Raw genomic sequence first — 17,071 nt, forward strand, 5'->3', positions numbered from 1 at the left:
CTTTGATCACAACCCACAACCTCGAATGGCTTCTTGAAGGGGTAAGTGGAGGATAGATACTGGATAAGTTTTCAACTCCGTCAAAAGCCAGACATAAATGATGAGAGACCGTTGGAAGCAATCAACTTGCAAACTACCCCTGGAAACCTTACCTTAGGTAGTGTTCATCCAAAGAGTGGACTTTGAACACTCGGCCCTCGTGTTCTTAGGGGGCAAGTCTGGGATCAGAGACAAATTGAAGCTGGATAAGAGACCCCGATTGATATATTTAACCCCTTCAAAGAAATGCCAGGGCTACATACCGTGTGTGCAGGAGTTGCTGAGGACTTGGGCCTGTATCCGGAACTGTCTATTCGTTGTGATGTAAGACATGTGTTGAAGGAAGAAATCGCGGACATAAACTATTGAAATACAACGAAGAGAATATGGACGTGTGATGGGTATATGAACGTTGAATTCAAGGTGGCAGTTGGAACTGGAGCGATAGGGGCTCCAACTGTGCAAAGGGGGTAGACATCAGAACGAGGCGACGAGCTGGAGAGACGGAGGGTGACAGATGACTGCCTAATTAGGGAAGAAGAACATAACAGAGAGGCAAATAATTTACTTCAAGTTCAAGGTATATCGCTTTCATGACTTTGTTTGCCTGTTCGCCTGTTCGCCTGCCAAGGTACCTCAACCGGCCAACTCTGATCTCCCTTGCCACAACGCCGATCGATGAATAGCAAGAGGAAGGAAAAGCCTCACGTGGAACACTCACGTGCCTTGAAGGCGAGAGTCTCGAAAGGAAGTACAGTGGTTAGATTGCTGAACAGTAACCCTTTGCCGAGAGTGCAAGACAAGCCCCTGAGATATCTCCTGAGGAAGGGTGACATGTCAACGAACGAAACCCCGGAGAGCCGCGCGAATGTAGTATAGAATAAAGAGCCGAACTTGACAGGATGGTTTTAATCGCAAGGGTCCTGGCAATAGTGGCTTGGGTTAACATGAACGGTGTGCGTACCCCAGTGACTTCCCAAGGCCTCGGAACCGCCCTGGGTTGGCATGCATCATGTCTAAAGAGACCCCCAACAAGCGGTTCCGAAACGACCTCGGCCTATAAACTTGGGTATTCTAGTAATTTTCTGTAAGCTACGGGTGTATCCTCTGCTTGGTAGAAGAATCGGCATCATTGACTCCAGAGCTTCATGGGTGCTGGCTGGGGTTCGTGACGGCCAAGATGTTGTTGTCATGAACAGATCAGGAGAGCGGGACGTAACTCGGTATGTCTCCTACCCAACCTTCTGGTTTACCTCGGTATTGATGGAGAGCGCGGAAGTAGTCTGGCTTGCTTAAAGTTTGAGGTACCCCAGGATCATGGCTGAAGATATCACGAGATACCTTCGGGAATACCAAGTCGAGATCTATATCCCCGTCAACCCCTTTCCCCAGTTACCCAACTCTGGACCAGTCAGAGAATTGCACATCTCAGCAGAATCATTATGCTAGTGACTTGGCATGCTAGGAGTATTCAAAGCGTGAGTGATTGTCCGGCAACCGTGAGCTGAGTGCTGGTCACACAATCCAAGGACCTTGGCTCTGAGCTGCCCTTGCTCCCAATCTGCAAGCGGCCCAAAAGGTTGGTGTCATGGCGTGGAAAGTCATGAGCATACATCTAGCGACACATATCCTCAAGGACGAGCCACCCAGAGTGAGAGTCTGGGGCAGTCGATGGCTACGAGGGGCTACGCGCAACGCCTTAAACCGGCCAGACTCCGAGAATCCGGGGTCTAGCTCAGCCACGGCTGAAGGGAGAAGAATGCAAGGAACGTGCGGGTAAAGATCATGATCCCGTGCGACACCCCTCCCCGGCTGCGGTTAAAGGTAGAACGGCGGTATGGCGAGGGCATCACGACCAGAGGGTGTCAGCGCTAGGTCAACGAACAAGGGCGCAAAGAGCAGGCCATCCGTTCGTATTACTCTGGCGTCAAATCGCCTTCAAAAAGACGGACGTAGCACGGCAGCTCAGAGCCTACCCCTAGGAAGACACTGACTGATTGCCAGGTACCGGTTTGGAGGGTGAAAACACCGCATCCCAGGGCAGCACGCAGGGACAGATACGGCGGGACAGGGGTGGTATTACTTGCAGCGGCAGCAACCACTTGACAGACATGTCCTCGTGCAGGTCACTCGCAATGCAGCATGGGGATGAGAACAGACAAAGTGATCGGATGGAGGGCACCAACATCGGGGACTGTAATCCGCACTTCGAGAGCGGTTTGCGAGGGTGAGGGCGGGGGAGGCGCAGAGTCACGGCGGGGTTCCGGGGTTGGACAGGCTCTTAATCCGGGGTTTGAAGAGCATCATTGTGCGCAGGTCTTGTGCCTCTAGGACGTCACGTTGAGGCTGAACGGGGGGATGGGATCCTGCACGTCGGCGGCGAGATGCATGATGCAGATGCAGTGCAAATCGACATGAACGCCTTGAGCGACGGGACGAACGCGCAAGGTCGAATGAACGGTGGTTGTTTGTCTGGTCGGTAAAAGTCGCTCTCTGGTGTGGCTGGCGCTGAAGGGGTTTTGGCGAGTGATTCCTTGCTCGTCGTGTGTGCCCCCTGCCAGGATGTGTTTCGTCTGGCGCGCGCCACAGCCAAGGGCCCAATCGCCAGCTCTAGAACTACTGGAAGGGGCTTGATTTCGGGGAGCTGGAGGCCGATTTCCGGATCGACGGAGAGGCTAGGTAGATGGGTGAGTGATGGCGACAGCGACGGCGACGGTCATGGTGATGATGGGTGATGAGGGTGATTTGAGACAGGGCGCCTGGACATGTCTTGGAAGAGGTTTCAGCCAAATGCGGGCCGGTAGATGCCGGCGCTTGTACATGTGATTGCGGATAGATTGAAATGAAAGGATGCAGCTCTTTAGTGGAAATGACAGATGAAGAGTCGATTATTTGAATGGGATGCCTCTGGTCATGGAGGATATGAAATGGATGTTTGATGATGGATGTTTGAGAGAGAAATGGATGAGTGGAGCTCATGCATTGAGAGACACGTGCGCATTACATTAGCACCTACCGAGTTTGGCAATCACTACGTATGTACTGGACCTTCCTTTGTAGATGTAGGGCTGGTGGTGTGGTCCATTGAATTGAGACTGGCAGATGCTTGTATGAGCAGAAGTCTTCCATGTTGGATACAATCTCCGTTGCTGGGCCATACTAGGTACCTACGCAATACTCATACACATTGGATGTTGCTCCCGTCACCGCCCGGACTGGCGTGACATGACTTGCTTGTATTGACAGACAGACGGTACCTACCGTCGCATCTCGTCTCGGGGCTCCTCAGGCGGTTCCCCGCGGGTGGCTCCCCTTGCCATGGATGCAAGCGTGGCTCTGCTTCCATGCAAGCGTGGCTCTCGTCCCAAGGCGCGTGGGTAGGTGAAAGACACCAGAGAAAGCCCGGGGATCCATGGACTTCTTTTCAAATGTCCCGAGGTGGCACGGTTCCGTCATGATCAGCCGAGGGGACAAGACAGGACAGGACAGCATGGGAATCTGCCAGAGGCTGAGAGCAGCGGTCAGAGGAAAATATTGGATGTACATGGATCCGCGTCTCCATCCTCACCTTTTTCAGTACCTGACTACTCCGTTCCTAGCATCGAGATGGAAGTTGAACCGAGGACGAGACAAGATATAATAGTCCCACCTACAGAGATCAAGTCAAGTCCCACAAACGAAGACGAGAAATGAAAGGCAGCGCGGCGGCCCATGATCCGGGATTCCGTCCGTCGGTTCGGTCATGGGAAGAGAAGCAAGCTCCTTGTCGTATGTTGCCAGCAATCTGCGGCTCCCCGTTCGTGGTGGACTCGGCATCGGTTGACGGGGAGAGGCAGTAGGTAAGTAAGTAATAGAGGTCGGTGTGTTTGATCATGTATCCATCCATCCATCCCGGGTCATGACGGTTGAGGTGTATCATGATCCATCTCCTGACTTTGCCAGTCTCGGTCATTATGTTTTCGCATTATCGACTATTACATCGTTCCATTCTCTTGCACCACCTCCTTTCTTTTTCTTTTTTTCTGGTCGACTACTTTTCTCTTCTTCTTTCTTTTTCCCACTCTCTGATCCTATTTCCTCTTCTCTTCCCTCCCTTGGCGACTAGACCTATTTCCTCTCACCACGGTCTGGGCGCCTACTCTCACACAAGCTCTCACCGACCTTGTCTAGCACCACCACTGCCACTCACTACCACCATCAACAGCCAACTACTGTGGTTCATCAAACAGCCCTGCTAGGCTCTTGCGCCAAACCAACCCTTGTCTGCCCCAACAGTTCCCCTACCGACCGTTGTTGCTTTTTTTTCTTCTTCTCATCTGCCGTGAAAAGCAAGGAAAGAAAAAATCGGTCTCGAGATCGGCCCTGGAGAGCTCAGCTAGCGCGCGCTACTGAGATTTGGTGCTGCTGCGCCGGTTTCCGCTCTGTCGGTACCTGGCCCCCAGGTCTTGCAAGGTCTTTAGGCGGTGATCTATCCATTGATTGTCACGGTTTTCTTATTAGACGCCGCCGCACTGATTTCCATCTCCACGATACGAAGCGATCCATCCATTCGAGACAAATCGAGACGAGACAGGACAAGACAAGATCGAGTCACACGCCCGTGCCTTGTCTTGACTCTACCTAAATCTGTCCCGCGGCTCAAGAACCTTCTCTTCAATTGAAACAAGACAGGCAGTTCGAGTTGCACGTGCAAGCATCACAAGCAACTCGTGCAACCTCGTCTCCTCCTCCTTCCTCTTCTCCTCCCTCTGCATCCCATCCATCCATCCATCCATCCCGTCTTGCTCTGGTCTAGTCCGTCTTTTCCCTCCAAAACACCACCAACCAACATCGACGGATTTCAGCCCCAGAGAAACTAACAACCGGGGGTTTTATCAATCAAAAGAAACGACACCCCTGCTGGTCGCTGCACCTCCCACGCGCCGTCTCTTCTCCCTCTGCACTTGTCTTCTTGCTTGTGCTGTGCTGCCCACAAAGTCGACTTGACTCGACTCTCCTGTCCTCTCGGCACTCGAGCAGCAAATCAATCGAATCGTCGTCACCACTCGGTCAACTCATCCTCAGCGCAGCGCACCCCGGTCAACGTCAGGCTTGACCCCGGTACCAACTGACCTGGGTCTACCTTACCCCCATCAAATCATCCCTGCCTCTCTCACCGAAACCCACGCCGCCCACTCTCCGCCGCCTTTCGGTCGGTATACCGGCCCTTTTCTACTGCGTCCTCCCCCCCTCCCCTCCGTCTTGTTGCTCCTCCCATTCTCCAATCACGGCTCTCCCGTCCTTTCCCCAAAAAGAGAAGCCGGCTCACACCTCTTCTCCTCTCCTCTTTCTTCTTCCTCGTCTGGGTGCCGCGAGGTCTGGGAGCCTCCAGACAAGATAACCTACCGACCCGACATCGACCCAACGACACCACACTGACACCATTCCAAACAAAGTCGAGAGACGCTACGCTACACTACCTGCGCATACGCTCACGCCCTCCCCGCCGATGATGCTCATGATTGTTTCGGTCGCGATATCATGATGCTCTGCGCAGCACAGCACACGCCGATTCTAGCGCCATCGCAGCTGCTGTTGTCCCCGTTGTCGTCCTGGTCGTCTCCATCGCCGTCGCTTCTGTGCGCGTTCTTGTCGCAACCATTGGCATCACCATCTTCCGCGCCTCTACCTCTACCACAACATCGCCGAGTCCCGACTCCCCTCTCGGCCTCTTGGCCGCTTCCGAACCGCTACAGTCCATGTCCCGAGTCGCTGCAGCCGTCCTATACACACACAGAATCTCTCCTCGCCCACCCGCTCGGCACATACCCAACCGCCGTCCGGCGACAATCCATTGCACCAGAACCTTCTTGTGACCCCCCCGACCTCAATCGCATCCGTCGCCTCTACGATCCCCTCGGCCCCGCCGCGCCGTAGCTAGCAGCCCCTCCAGCGGCTGCCCGCCATGTCGGCACAGGCCGTCCCGGACACCCAGTTAGGCCTCGATGCCGAGGAAATCCAACTGCTACGCCAGGGCCAAGCGGCGCTGGGAGGGGGATCCAGCAGCTCGCGCGCCGCAAGCCGCGCCAGCAGCCAGGGCCTCTTGATGCTCGATAGCTCATCGCTATCAGCTCTGGGTCGCTACTTTGACCATCTCATGGCCAGCATCGAGCAGCGGATACAGCACCTAAGTTACGAAGCACAGCGCTTCACGCAGCTGCAGTACGACGAAGCCGATGGTATCATTGGGGGAGCCGACGCTGAGATCGCTCGCTACACCGAGATCCTCCAGCAGCTGGATGAGCTCGAGGTGGACTTTGACCGCATCGCCCATATCAAGGAGATTGTCAAGGGTTACAGGTCCAGGGTTGAAAGCTTGGAGCGTGATCTCGACAGCAGCAGTACCTCGAGCCGGCATCATCACCACAGACACTCGTCGTCGCACCATTCGTCCCATCGCCACAGCCACGGCCACAGCTCCCATCGTCACAGCACCTCCCACCGTTCACGACATTAATCAGGCTAATGACCCTCCCTAATCGCCCTGGTGGTTCCCAGGAGCCTCATGGTACCACAATGGTTAGAGACCATTGACTAACGAAACAAAAAGAAAAAGAAAAGGAGAAAAAAAGAGATGAAAATAAGACAAAACAAGATGGAGCAAGACAAGGTCCTGCGCGGGTTACACAGGACCGCCATTCTCACAAACAACAACTACAACAACCATGGCGAAATGGACAGGCTCTTAGGCTAGAACACGAGCCTCTAACGACACGACACTTTATCAGGGAGGGCGCCCGGAACGTGGGAATATCGGAAGATTGATGGGCCTCACGGCTACAACACGCTACGCAACGCAAGATGGAACTGGCCTCGCGGCCACCTTTTAATGCTGTTTTTATAGTTGCCCTGCTTTGTTTCTTGGACACTTACGGCTGACACGGTGCTTATTGGCGTTGACATGATGCTCTGTTGGTGGATGGGATGTGTTTATTATTTTTGCTCTATTTTTTAATTGTTTTGTCAAATGTGTGTGGTGTTTTAGCTTGCGGATGGAGAGAAAAAATACCCCCTTGATTTCCTCGTTTGAGCATTGCAAATACTCCAATTCAAGTTTGTCGACTTGTGTAGAAGCTGCTTCTACGATGTGATGTGATATTGAACGTGGATGCCCTTGCTCTGTTGTTGATGCCCTTGTTCAAACGTAGTTGTTCCGTTTGGTGAGCTTCTAGACAACTCATCATGTCGTCTCTGCAAGTCGTCACGCCTCTAACTGTCGCCTCGCCCGGACGACTGGTTCTGGGGTGCAGATGAGGAGGGGGGATGGATGCATATGCATGGCGTTGCAAGGGAGAGATATTGGTGTGTTGCTGCCGCTGCTAGCTAACTCAGACGCAGTGATGCCCAACTCGAGGGCGCACTAGCTGACGTGGTTTAAGGAAATAAGGCTGGCTGATTGAATATTGGATGGGAATTGCTGTGGTTCGTTGGGGGGAGTTTGATGATATGATGATGCAGTAGCCAAAGCAAGTGAGATGCGGCGGGTTGTGCTTCCGCCGTCAAGGGTATATATGCCCAATTCCACCCATCGTGGGCCAATTGGTGGATGAGTTTGAAAAGATGCCCATGACCTTGAAGTGCAGGTAGTTGAACTAGACAAGGGTTGTTGTTTGTGGATGCTTCTTATTGGAGACTCACCGAGGACTTGCAATTATTGGCTCGGAGGATAGTCGAGCAGTTATTGGTTCAGGGAGGATACTCCATAGATAACTGTTGAAGAGTTCAAGTAACTTGACCTCATAGCATACCCAAAGGGCAGATCAAGGTGTTAGTTACTGTGAGTGAATACAACTCAGTGGCTATATCTGTAAGTGAGACATGTACAAGTTGATAGAGTCAACTCAATCCACCAAGAATAGACAATACCACATTATCAAGAGACTCAGGTTAAATAATCATGGTCTTTTTACCAACGTCTAAAACACAACAAGGGAAGCCAATATCCATCAATCAATCAATCCCATCCATCCATTCATCCATTGAATACCACAATTCAAATCCCCCTCCCTCCCTTTCCCACGCCTCATCATAGACCAGACCAAAAACCCGATCGACCGTCATCAAGTTATGCCAACCGACCAATAATCCAGACCAAATAAAAAAAGCAACAACAAAGAAAAAAACCCCAACAAACAAACAAACCAACATGGAAATATGATGGCTTCACGCTGCTGAATTGTGTGTGTGTTGCCCCCCCCTTCCTTGTTACGCCATAAAACGCCGCTTGCCATGGTTTCGTTTCCAACAACTCGCTCTCTCATCTCCTTCCATACTTCCTCCTCTGTCTCTTTCTCATGATGCTTGCTTGCTTCTTTCAATGTAGGGGGAATAGAATAGACAAAGGAAAGTGAAAAAGAATAAGAACACAACGAGGGTCGAGGGCGTCAACTGCCCTTGGCCTGATTACTCTGCTCTTGCACCGCAAGCGTCGAGGAGGCCTATACCCGGGCGATGCGTCGAGCTCGAACGAGGAATGGGCTGGGCATCTCGTCACGCTCTGGATCCCATACAGCCACGGGCTCGTCGCCGCTCGACTTCCGCTCAAGGCCGATACGGTCTCTGAATGCCCTCTTGGGGCTCACGTTCTCACCAGTGGTGGGGAGAACAACAGCGCTCATGGGACGACCACCAGCACGAGCCTGTTGCAGCTCGACGAGGGTTCGGCCCTTGATGTTGGCCATGTTGTTCTTGGCAACCATCCTGCCCATCGCCTCGTCCGCGTTCTTCCTGTTGCTGTTAAGCGACAGAGTGCGAGTCAGACCCTGAGCGGTGCTGGCTTCGGGCTGAAGCGACGCCGCAGATGGTATCTTGCTGAGTCGCCGGTTGGGAGATCTAGGACCAGACTCGGCTTGGGGCATGATCTGCTTCGACACAAAGCCGGGGTTCGAGGCCGCAGGCTTGAGTCGGTTGATGGGGCACGACTTCTGCGACGTCAAGACAGGGCGAGTCTTTGATGTGAAGGGGTTCTTGGACGACTTGATGTTGCGAGTAGGCGAGGGCATGATGTCGTCATCCTCAGAATCAGACAACGACGGCTCGCCACGAGGGTTATCCCACCGGCTCTCGCCCGAGCTTCGGTTGGCGTTGTTGGCAAAGATGTTGGCCGTGAAGATGTTGCCCGCGTTGTAAGTCGGGGCCTTGGTACCTCCATTGCGGCGGGGTGATAGGGACAGCGACTCAATGGCGGCGATGGGGCTGGGTGAGCCCATCTCAATGTCCATGGGCGTATTAGCAGCGTTGCCCACAAACATTGTCTGCGCACGGGCGAAGGGGGTGCGCGTCGTCTTCTTCGTCTCCCGGAAGCTCTCGGGGCTATCGATGGAGTACTCAGTGAGGTCCGTCGTCGAGGGGAACTCGTCTCCACTGGTGTTGACCGACGAGTGAGGGTAATCCGACTTGAAATCGGACTTGGCTGGTGATGTCGGGTGCTCGTCCTCGCGACTCTGGGGTCTTGAGCCGACAAAGGCGACTGTCTTCTTCTGCAGCTCGGCCTCGACACGGGCTTGGACTTCTTCCTCCACCCTAGCCTGCACCTCTTCCTCAAAGCGGACATGTAGTTGTTCAATCTCGGCGTTGACCAGGTGATCAATCTTGAGGCGGGCCTTGACCTCCCATTCTCTCCGCAGCGACGAGTCCAGCTCTTCTCGGATGAGCTCCTTCTCCATCTCAAGGCCGGCGAGCCTCTCCATCACCTCCCTCTCCTTCTTACGGAGAGCGTCTTCCCTCAGCTTGAGTGACTTGTTGAGGTCGACAACCTCCTTCTCCTTGCGCATGAGCCTGACCACAGGCAGGTTAAGCAGCGACGCCGTGTCGGGTCTTCGGTCAGGGTTGACCCTGAGGCAGTCCTTGATGACCTGGCCAAGCTCGGGAGAGTAGACGTCAGGCAGGGCAGGGAACTTGCCCTCCTTGATCTTTTGCACAAGCTGAAAATGTGTCTTGGCGTTGAATGGCGGCTCTCGTGCGCAGAGCTCGTAGATGATGCAGCCCAGGGACCAAATGTCCGACTTGAGTGTGTACTTTTCGGCGGCACAGATCTCGGGCGACATGTAGAATGGTGTGCCGACGTAGGTAGAAGCAAAGTCGTGGGACTTGATCATCTTGGAGAGACCAAAGTCTCCAAGCTTGACCGAGTTGTCCTCGCCGAGGAAGACTGGGGGCTGTTAGTTCACACCACAAGTAAACAAAGAACCAGAAAGTCTCACCATTCTCGGGCTTCAAGTCACGATGTAGAATAGTCATAGTTCCAGCGGGAACCTTGGGACCTGCCGCAGTCCCCTGTGTCAAACCCAAAACATTGGCGCCAACCTCGGGCGGGTCGATGCCGTAGTGACACCGATACAAGGCCATGACCAGCTGGCTGAAGATGCTCCAGACAAAGCTTTCTTGTGCCCGTTGGCCCTTCATTGTGAGGTCCTTGATAACACGGCCGAGGTCGCCGTTGCCGCAGTACTCCATGTACAGGTGCAGGTCTTGGCTGACCTTGAGGTGTTCACGGTTGTAGTAGGCGACGATGTTGGGATGGCGGAGGGTCGACAGAATCTGGAACTCGGCGTGGAGCTGCTCGCGCTCCTTTTGTGACATTCGGAGGTATGAGATTTCCTTTCGGCACATGATGAAGCCATCGGCCTTCCGCCGAACCTTGCGGATGACACCGAAGGATCCATGGCCTGGGTGGATGTGTCAGTCGGTGAGTCGACCGTGAATAGGCGGTGCGTGAGAGAGAGTTTGAGCGTGACTTACCAATCTTCTCCAACGTCTCGTACTTGTCCTCGGAAGACATGATTAAAGTCAATTCACGATAAATAACCGGTCCAACCCATACAGTCCTGCTTCGACGGTAGCTTTCACGCCGTTGAACGAGTACTCAAATTGGTGATCGAGTCGGAAGGTGGTGGGGGACGAGGTGCGCAAGACGGACAAGCAAAGAACAATGTGAACGTAAAGTAAAAAACAAAAACACCCTGCTGTCGGTTAGTAGAGGTTATTCGCGATGTGAGAGAAGGTTTGTTTGAAAAGGATGAGGAGGAGAAGAGTTGGGAAAGCAAAGACCGGAGCTTAAACAAAGAGAGCGTGGTCGTGAAAATGGGCCTGGACTAACTTGAACTTCCCACTCACTCACCCCGGTTCGTCCCACAGAGTAAACACCTGGCGCCGTTGTTATGGCAACGGAGGCCCACCCGGGGTTGACCCGGAAAGAGCTTCGTTATCGATAAGGGGTCCGTGGCGGTGACGTCGAGGAACCGGTCGACGTTCATTGGCTGAGGGGAATTTGGTGGCCGATTATGGTGATGGCGACTTTTTGGAGGGGTCCATGATTTGATTTGATAATCAAGGCCTACGGTCTTCGGAGATAAGAATTGACTTCTTATAGGTAACGTAACTTAGATTCTTTTATTTGTTAGCCATTTGAGGCATATAGTATATATTTTATTTCTTCACCATGGTCCTCCGCAAAGATGAACTCGAAGGCAAACTCGGCGAGGAAGCACTGCTCATCAAGAGCGGCGTCCTTCGTGACGAGAACCCCCTCGACGACAGCCCCGAGTTTCACGAGTTCCTCATGGCCTGTCGACATGGTGATCTGAGGACCTGTCAGGAGCTCATCAGCCGCGGCGTCAACATCAATGGCAAGGACAAGTTTGACTATACGCCCCTCATCATCGTGGGTTGTTTGTCATGCAGTTTGAGTTCTGAGAGGCTGACTGTGATAGGCGAGTTTGTGTGGACATTATGAGCTTGTTCAACTACTATTAGAGTCTGGTAAGTTTAATTCATCTTGTTTCATACCCAATTGTGTTATTTCGTGTTGCATAGTCTCCAGTTGTATCTCATTATGAAACTCACATCAACAACCACAAGGCGCACTCGCCGAGCGCAACACCTTTCAGGGCGAGCGATGCATCTACAACGCCCTCAACGACCGCATCCGAAACCTCCTCCTACAGTATGATTTTTCAAAGTCCTCAGACCCCTACGTCTACTGGTCTTCCCACATCTCTACTCTCCTGGGGCGTCCGTCACCCAGCACCACAGATATTACTCTCGTCGCCGGCTCACGCTCATTTGAGCTGCACAAGTTTCTCCTTGCTGCAAGATCACCTTACTTCAAGGCCAAGTTGGCTACTGCTCCCAACACGGCCACTTGGAATCTTGCCAATGCTATCCCCGTTGAGGCCTTTCAGATCGTCCTGAGGTATCTCTACTTGGGTGAGGTACCGCGAGATCTTGCGCCTACGGGAACCGATGCCTCTGAAGAGGAAATACTCAACGGACTATCCAAAATTAGCAAGCAGCTCGAGGTTGAGTCACTGTGGGAGGCCATTCTCGCCGGAGCTGACAGGAGACTTGCTCGGCAGCGGTATCAAGACGAGGTGGAACGAGCAAGGGGACAACTGGAGGAATTCTTCCAGCAGAATGTCGTGGGACACAAGATGGTGGTAGACTCAGATCGAGTCAAGGATGTCAAGTGGCAACACGATAACGCAATGTTCGCAGACGTCCTCCTCCGCGCAGACGAGCCAGTCGAGGCTGAAGAGGAAAAGCCTGAGCAAACTGAGGACAAACCAACCATACCCATCGGTCCAGCCGGAAACAGCAACGACTCTACCAAATCCCCCAAGTCGGTCCTCTATCCCGCTCACAAGGCCATGCTCATCCGAAGCGAGTACTTTGAAAAGATGTTCTCGGGCGACTTTGTCGAATCTCACCGTGCTGACCACCTCCGCGTCGTTACTGTCGACTGCTCACCGGCTGTTCTTGAGATTATACTCACTTTCCTTTACACCGAGACTGTCGTCTGCCCCCTTGAACATGCCCTCGATCTGTTGTACGCAGCTGATATGCTGTTCCTCGACAACCTCAAGAGCAAGGCTGCTGTCGCCATCAGCACACTAGGCAGCGGCAGCTCCAACGTCCTGGTCGACCGCACTCACGGCCAAGCTCATGAGGACGGCGAAGGTGACGCAGAAGTCCACGAGACAGTTGAAATGGAGCCTATCAATATCTACGACGTCATCCACGCAGCCTGGGACCTCCGCGTGCAACGTCTCGAAGAATTCGCAGCCCGTTATCTCGCCTACCGTCTTGAAGACTATATCGACGAGGAGGACTTCCAAGCCCTGATCGCAGAATCTGCCCAACGTTTGACGGCACGTGAGGAGACTGACACGATCGAGTTGCTCGATGATATTCGATATTACCTGTCAGATCGATTCAGACTACGCTTCGAGGATGCTGGTCTGGATGAGATGATGGATGAGACGGGTGAGCTCGACGCCGAGTTGGCAGCTGCCATGGCCGATCAGGCCGCCATTTCTACAGGAGAGACGAATGGTACAGCTAGGCAAAATGGGGAGACAAATGGAGAGTCAAAGGAGGCGAATGGCGAAGCAAAGCAGGAGGGAGCCGTGCGGACCCTCGATGGTGAAGTTGCAGAGGACGAGTTTGCCTCGGATGCCATCAACTATCAGATCCTGCTGGGCAAGATTGATGCCATGTTGGATCGTCTGAAGCTCGATGCTTAAGTCAATCATCATTTATATAAAGATTTACGATATGTTCAACTGGAGGGGCATAAGCATCTAGACACTTTTAAGCATGAAAAACATGACACGAGTTACGATATCACGCCTTCTCACGAGTCCAATTTCGTTTTCAACGTCTATATTTTTTTTTTTTTTTTTTTAGTTTTGAGTATCTACAAGATACGTTTATGGCATTGTTGAAAATACGAAAGCTTGCTTGTGCATCTCTTCAACTGAAGATTCTATGCCGTCGCTGATACTAAGAAAGTGTTGAAAGGAAACATCCAAAACTTGTTCAATCTCTTAGATGCAAGGCGATGGATGGTTTACCGTGTCATTGCACTCGTCATTAAGATCAAAGCCAACTCACCTCGGCTGTCCGCTCTGGTTCCTCCGATCCAAACCTCCTCGCCGCTCACTCACAGAAGCCAGCTCTCAGTACTCGACAATCTTCAGCCTCTTCTGCAGAAGCTCCGGCAGTTCTTCCTTCTTGACGAGACCCATCTGCACGCAGTCTCCCCAGAAGAACATGACACGGTCCTGGGCATAGCTGAGGTAGTCAAACTCGTCAGGTCCGAGGTCCTCCTCCTTCACAGCGTCGTCAAGGGCTGGGATCTTGGCCTGGACGATACCCCACGCGATCCAGTGTGCATGATTGGCCGGGCGCCACCACTGCGTCTCCTCCAATAGAGCTCGCACGCGCTGGTCTCGCTCCTCCTCGTTGGCTCGCTCTGCAGCGCTCCATCCTCCGGGAGGCACTCGTGCATCAAGCATGAATTCCACGATAGAGCTGGAGCTGCTGGCAGGAGGGTTGCTGGGGGTCGACAGGGGCGTCGCAATGGGCGTGGAAGTGCCACTAGACAAGTTCCCGTCCGAAGGAGCCAGTCTTGGAGTGGACCCATTTCCTTGGAATCGGGGGCGATGATCGACGTAAGCCCTGACGAAACGACGCTGCTCGTCGGGGGTGGGATACCGCCTCTCGTTGCACGCCCACGGCACTGCGGCGTCGTGATAGTTGTACGTCCATTCGTTGAAGTGGTTGGCGAACTCAAGGCCACGCGTGTTGGGGCCTGCATACTCAAAGTCGATGACGATGAGCTGCTTGTGCTGGTTGGCAGGCTGAAGAAGCGGTGACTTTTCATCATCGGGGCGAATTCGAAGAATGTTGCCATATTGCGTCTGTGCAAAGTATTAGCCAATTTTCTCATCGAGGGATATCAGTGTATGCACTCACGTCACTGTGGGCAAAGACAATCTTGTCATTCACTTCCCGTTGACCGCCCTTGTAGTGGTTGTAGAGATGGGCACGGTACTTGGCAATCATGTCCTTGAACTGAGGCCAGGGAGTGCCGCAGACGTAGCCTCTGCTCTTCCAGGCATGGACAATGGGGTTGCGTGGCTCCGTCGGCGGCTTGGCCTCTTTCTCGAGCTCCTTGTCTAGGAAGGTGGCGATCCGCTCGACATTATCGAGCCACTGATCCCAACTCTTCCATGTTGCGGGCCCGTTCTCTCTCTCATGAGGCAGCAGCTCAATGCCCTCGTGAAGCTCTCTCATTCGCTTGGCAATCTGCTTGGACATTTCGGGATCGCGAAGGTCCGACGGAGTCAGGGTGATGGAATCGAAGAACTGCTCAAACCGACCATTCTGGAATGTACCGAGCAGTCGAGGTCCGATCCTCTTGCGGGCCAGCCTCTGCAACACCTGGAGCTCATTGTCTCGGTCGATGAGGTGCTCAACCTGTGGACCATAGATACGAAGCAGAAGCTTGGAAGGCATACGCTTGTTCTCGACCTCCTCAAGGTTACGAGGAGGGTGGACAACGTAGACGGCGTTGGTGAGAGCACCGCTGAGACGCTCTACGGAGATCTTATCTCCGCCTCCAAGAGGGATGCGCCTCCAACCCTTGAGCCTGAGGGTGTGTGCAATACGAATGATTTCGTTCTTGAAGTTGAGCCAGTTCTCACGCTCCTTGTCGGCCTTATCGTCGGAGCCGTTGGTGGCCGCCAAGTCCTCGGTGCTGCCACCGCCTGCGTAGCTCATGGTCTTGGAGTTGTCCAGCCAAGCATCGCAGCTGGGAACGATGGCGTCTCCATCGACATAGTCGGTATCGGAAGAGGCACCACGCAGCGAGGCCCGAGAGGGAACCTTTCTGTTCTTTGGACGCGTCAACTTGGGAGGAAAGTGAGGAACCGCCGTGAAGCCCATATGAGCCATCGAGTCCTCCAGAATGCGCTGAAGCCTGTCGAAGGAGACATCGCTCGAGTCAGAGTCAATAGAATCAGAGCGCGAGCGACCATTCTGCTCCTGATCAGACCCTTGAGAGCGTTCAGCCTCCTTGCCCGAAGCTGAGGCGGTTTCGGAGCTCTTTGCCTTGGGAGGCGACTTGGACTTGCGTCGACGGGTAGTTTTCTTGGACTTTCTCCCAGCTGCCTTGGTCCGCTCATGCTCCAACCAATCTCCAACCTGGGCTAGAAGCTTCTCACTGTAGTACTGGCGGCGGTGACTGTGAGGATGCGAAGTGGGATGAGACGTTGGTCCCGAATCCTCGGCGTGGCGAGCCGGGGAAGGGCTTTCGCTGTATGACGACCTGGAAGAACCGTTGGGGAGTTGAGATGGCACGAGCTTACCGCTCAGGCGTCGTCTGAAGCCAGCAGAGAACTGCTTCACAGGCAGGGACTCATCCTCCAGCGTCTGGATTTCGGACTCGGGCTCCGCAATCTGTACAGCTGTGGTGTGTGAGCTCTGGATCTCATTTACATTGATGGTGCAAAAATGTCATGTGTGGTGTTCAAGCAAACTCCAGATACAAGATGAGCACGCGCAAGCCGCATAGCAAACGGGTCAGAGGACAATCACTCGAACGCATGAGCAAGGCACAGAGCCAACTTACCGAGTCGTCAGTCCGTCTTGCTCATGGCCTTGCTCGGCAATCATAAACATGATATGCCAAGCAGACCCGGAAATGCCATCGCATGCCCGCGCGCGTCACATCCTGGATCCGTTCGCGGGTCAAGCTCCATCACATGCTCAGGGGGGAATTGAGTTGCGCCAGCCCCAGTATCGGAAACCACCTCGAACGTAATTCGAGGCGATGACTATCTACAGAATCCTTCTTCAACGTACCTTTGAGAGAGCCACTGGAGGGGTACGGGCGTTCATCGTCCTCGCTCTTGAGTGCCGAGCGCAAGGGCGCAGAGAGGCCATTGATCGTGGGGCTCGGTGCCGCAGACATGGCGGGGGAGGAGGGGTTCTATCAGTTTTCAACTGTTGGGGTCCGATTGATTGTCGTCTGGAGAAGAAGGATTTGCGAAGTTGATCGGAAAATATCCAAGGAGAGGGGACAGGAGTCGCGGTGAGGAAGAAATTGGCAAATAATTGAGGCGTATGTAGGCTGCAGGACGCAATATGCGAGAGATGTGTCGGTTGTGTCCCCCTCTTGCTCCCAAAAGAAGAAAAGCGGTCCAAGGGT

At 53.5% G+C, this 17,071-nt stretch overlaps 4 protein-coding genes across 4 annotated transcripts; 2 read left to right on the plus strand and 2 right to left on the minus strand.

Moving 5' to 3' along the window:
• Positions 1-5,983: 5,983 nt before the first annotated feature.
• On the plus strand, positions 5,984-6,557 carry LRP88_13423 (uncharacterized protein; the record flags this gene model as incomplete). The annotated part of the gene is made up of 2 exons (XM_083249794.1): positions 5,984-6,413; positions 6,511-6,557. The coding sequence occupies 2 exons, from the start codon at positions 5,984-5,986 to the stop codon at positions 6,555-6,557; spliced, it is 477 nt and encodes a 158-aa protein (XP_083094128.1).
• A 1,959-nt stretch (positions 6,558-8,516) lies between these two features.
• On the minus strand, positions 8,517-10,858 carry LRP88_13424 (kinase-like domain-containing protein; the record flags this gene model as incomplete). Its single annotated transcript, XM_083249795.1, has 4 exons — positions 8,517-9,521; positions 9,576-10,228; positions 10,281-10,745; positions 10,819-10,858. 4 exons carry the CDS (start codon positions 10,856-10,858, stop codon positions 8,517-8,519), a joined length of 2,163 nt encoding a protein of 720 aa, XP_083094129.1.
• A 660-nt stretch (positions 10,859-11,518) lies between these two features.
• On the plus strand, positions 11,519-13,601 carry LRP88_13425 (ankyrin repeat and BTB/POZ domain-containing protein; the record flags this gene model as incomplete). Its single annotated transcript, XM_083249796.1, has 3 exons — positions 11,519-11,740; positions 11,790-11,838; positions 11,938-13,601. The coding sequence occupies 3 exons, from the start codon at positions 11,519-11,521 to the stop codon at positions 13,599-13,601; spliced, it is 1,935 nt and encodes a 644-aa protein (XP_083094130.1).
• A 435-nt stretch (positions 13,602-14,036) lies between these two features.
• LRP88_13426 (kinase-like domain-containing protein) lies at positions 14,037-16,834 on the minus strand (the record flags this gene model as incomplete). The annotated part of the gene is made up of 3 exons (XM_083249797.1): positions 14,037-14,780; positions 14,836-16,328; positions 16,726-16,834. 3 exons carry the CDS (start codon positions 16,832-16,834, stop codon positions 14,037-14,039), a joined length of 2,346 nt encoding a protein of 781 aa, XP_083094131.1.
• Positions 16,835-17,071: the final 237 nt, after the last annotated feature.

Source organism: Fusarium phalaenopsidis, assembly GCF_050370095.1.
Source record: "Fusarium phalaenopsidis strain FUZ10S chromosome Unknown contig_32332, whole genome shotgun sequence".
NCBI classification, from domain to species: Eukaryota; Fungi; Ascomycota; class Sordariomycetes; order Hypocreales; family Nectriaceae; genus Fusarium; species Fusarium phalaenopsidis.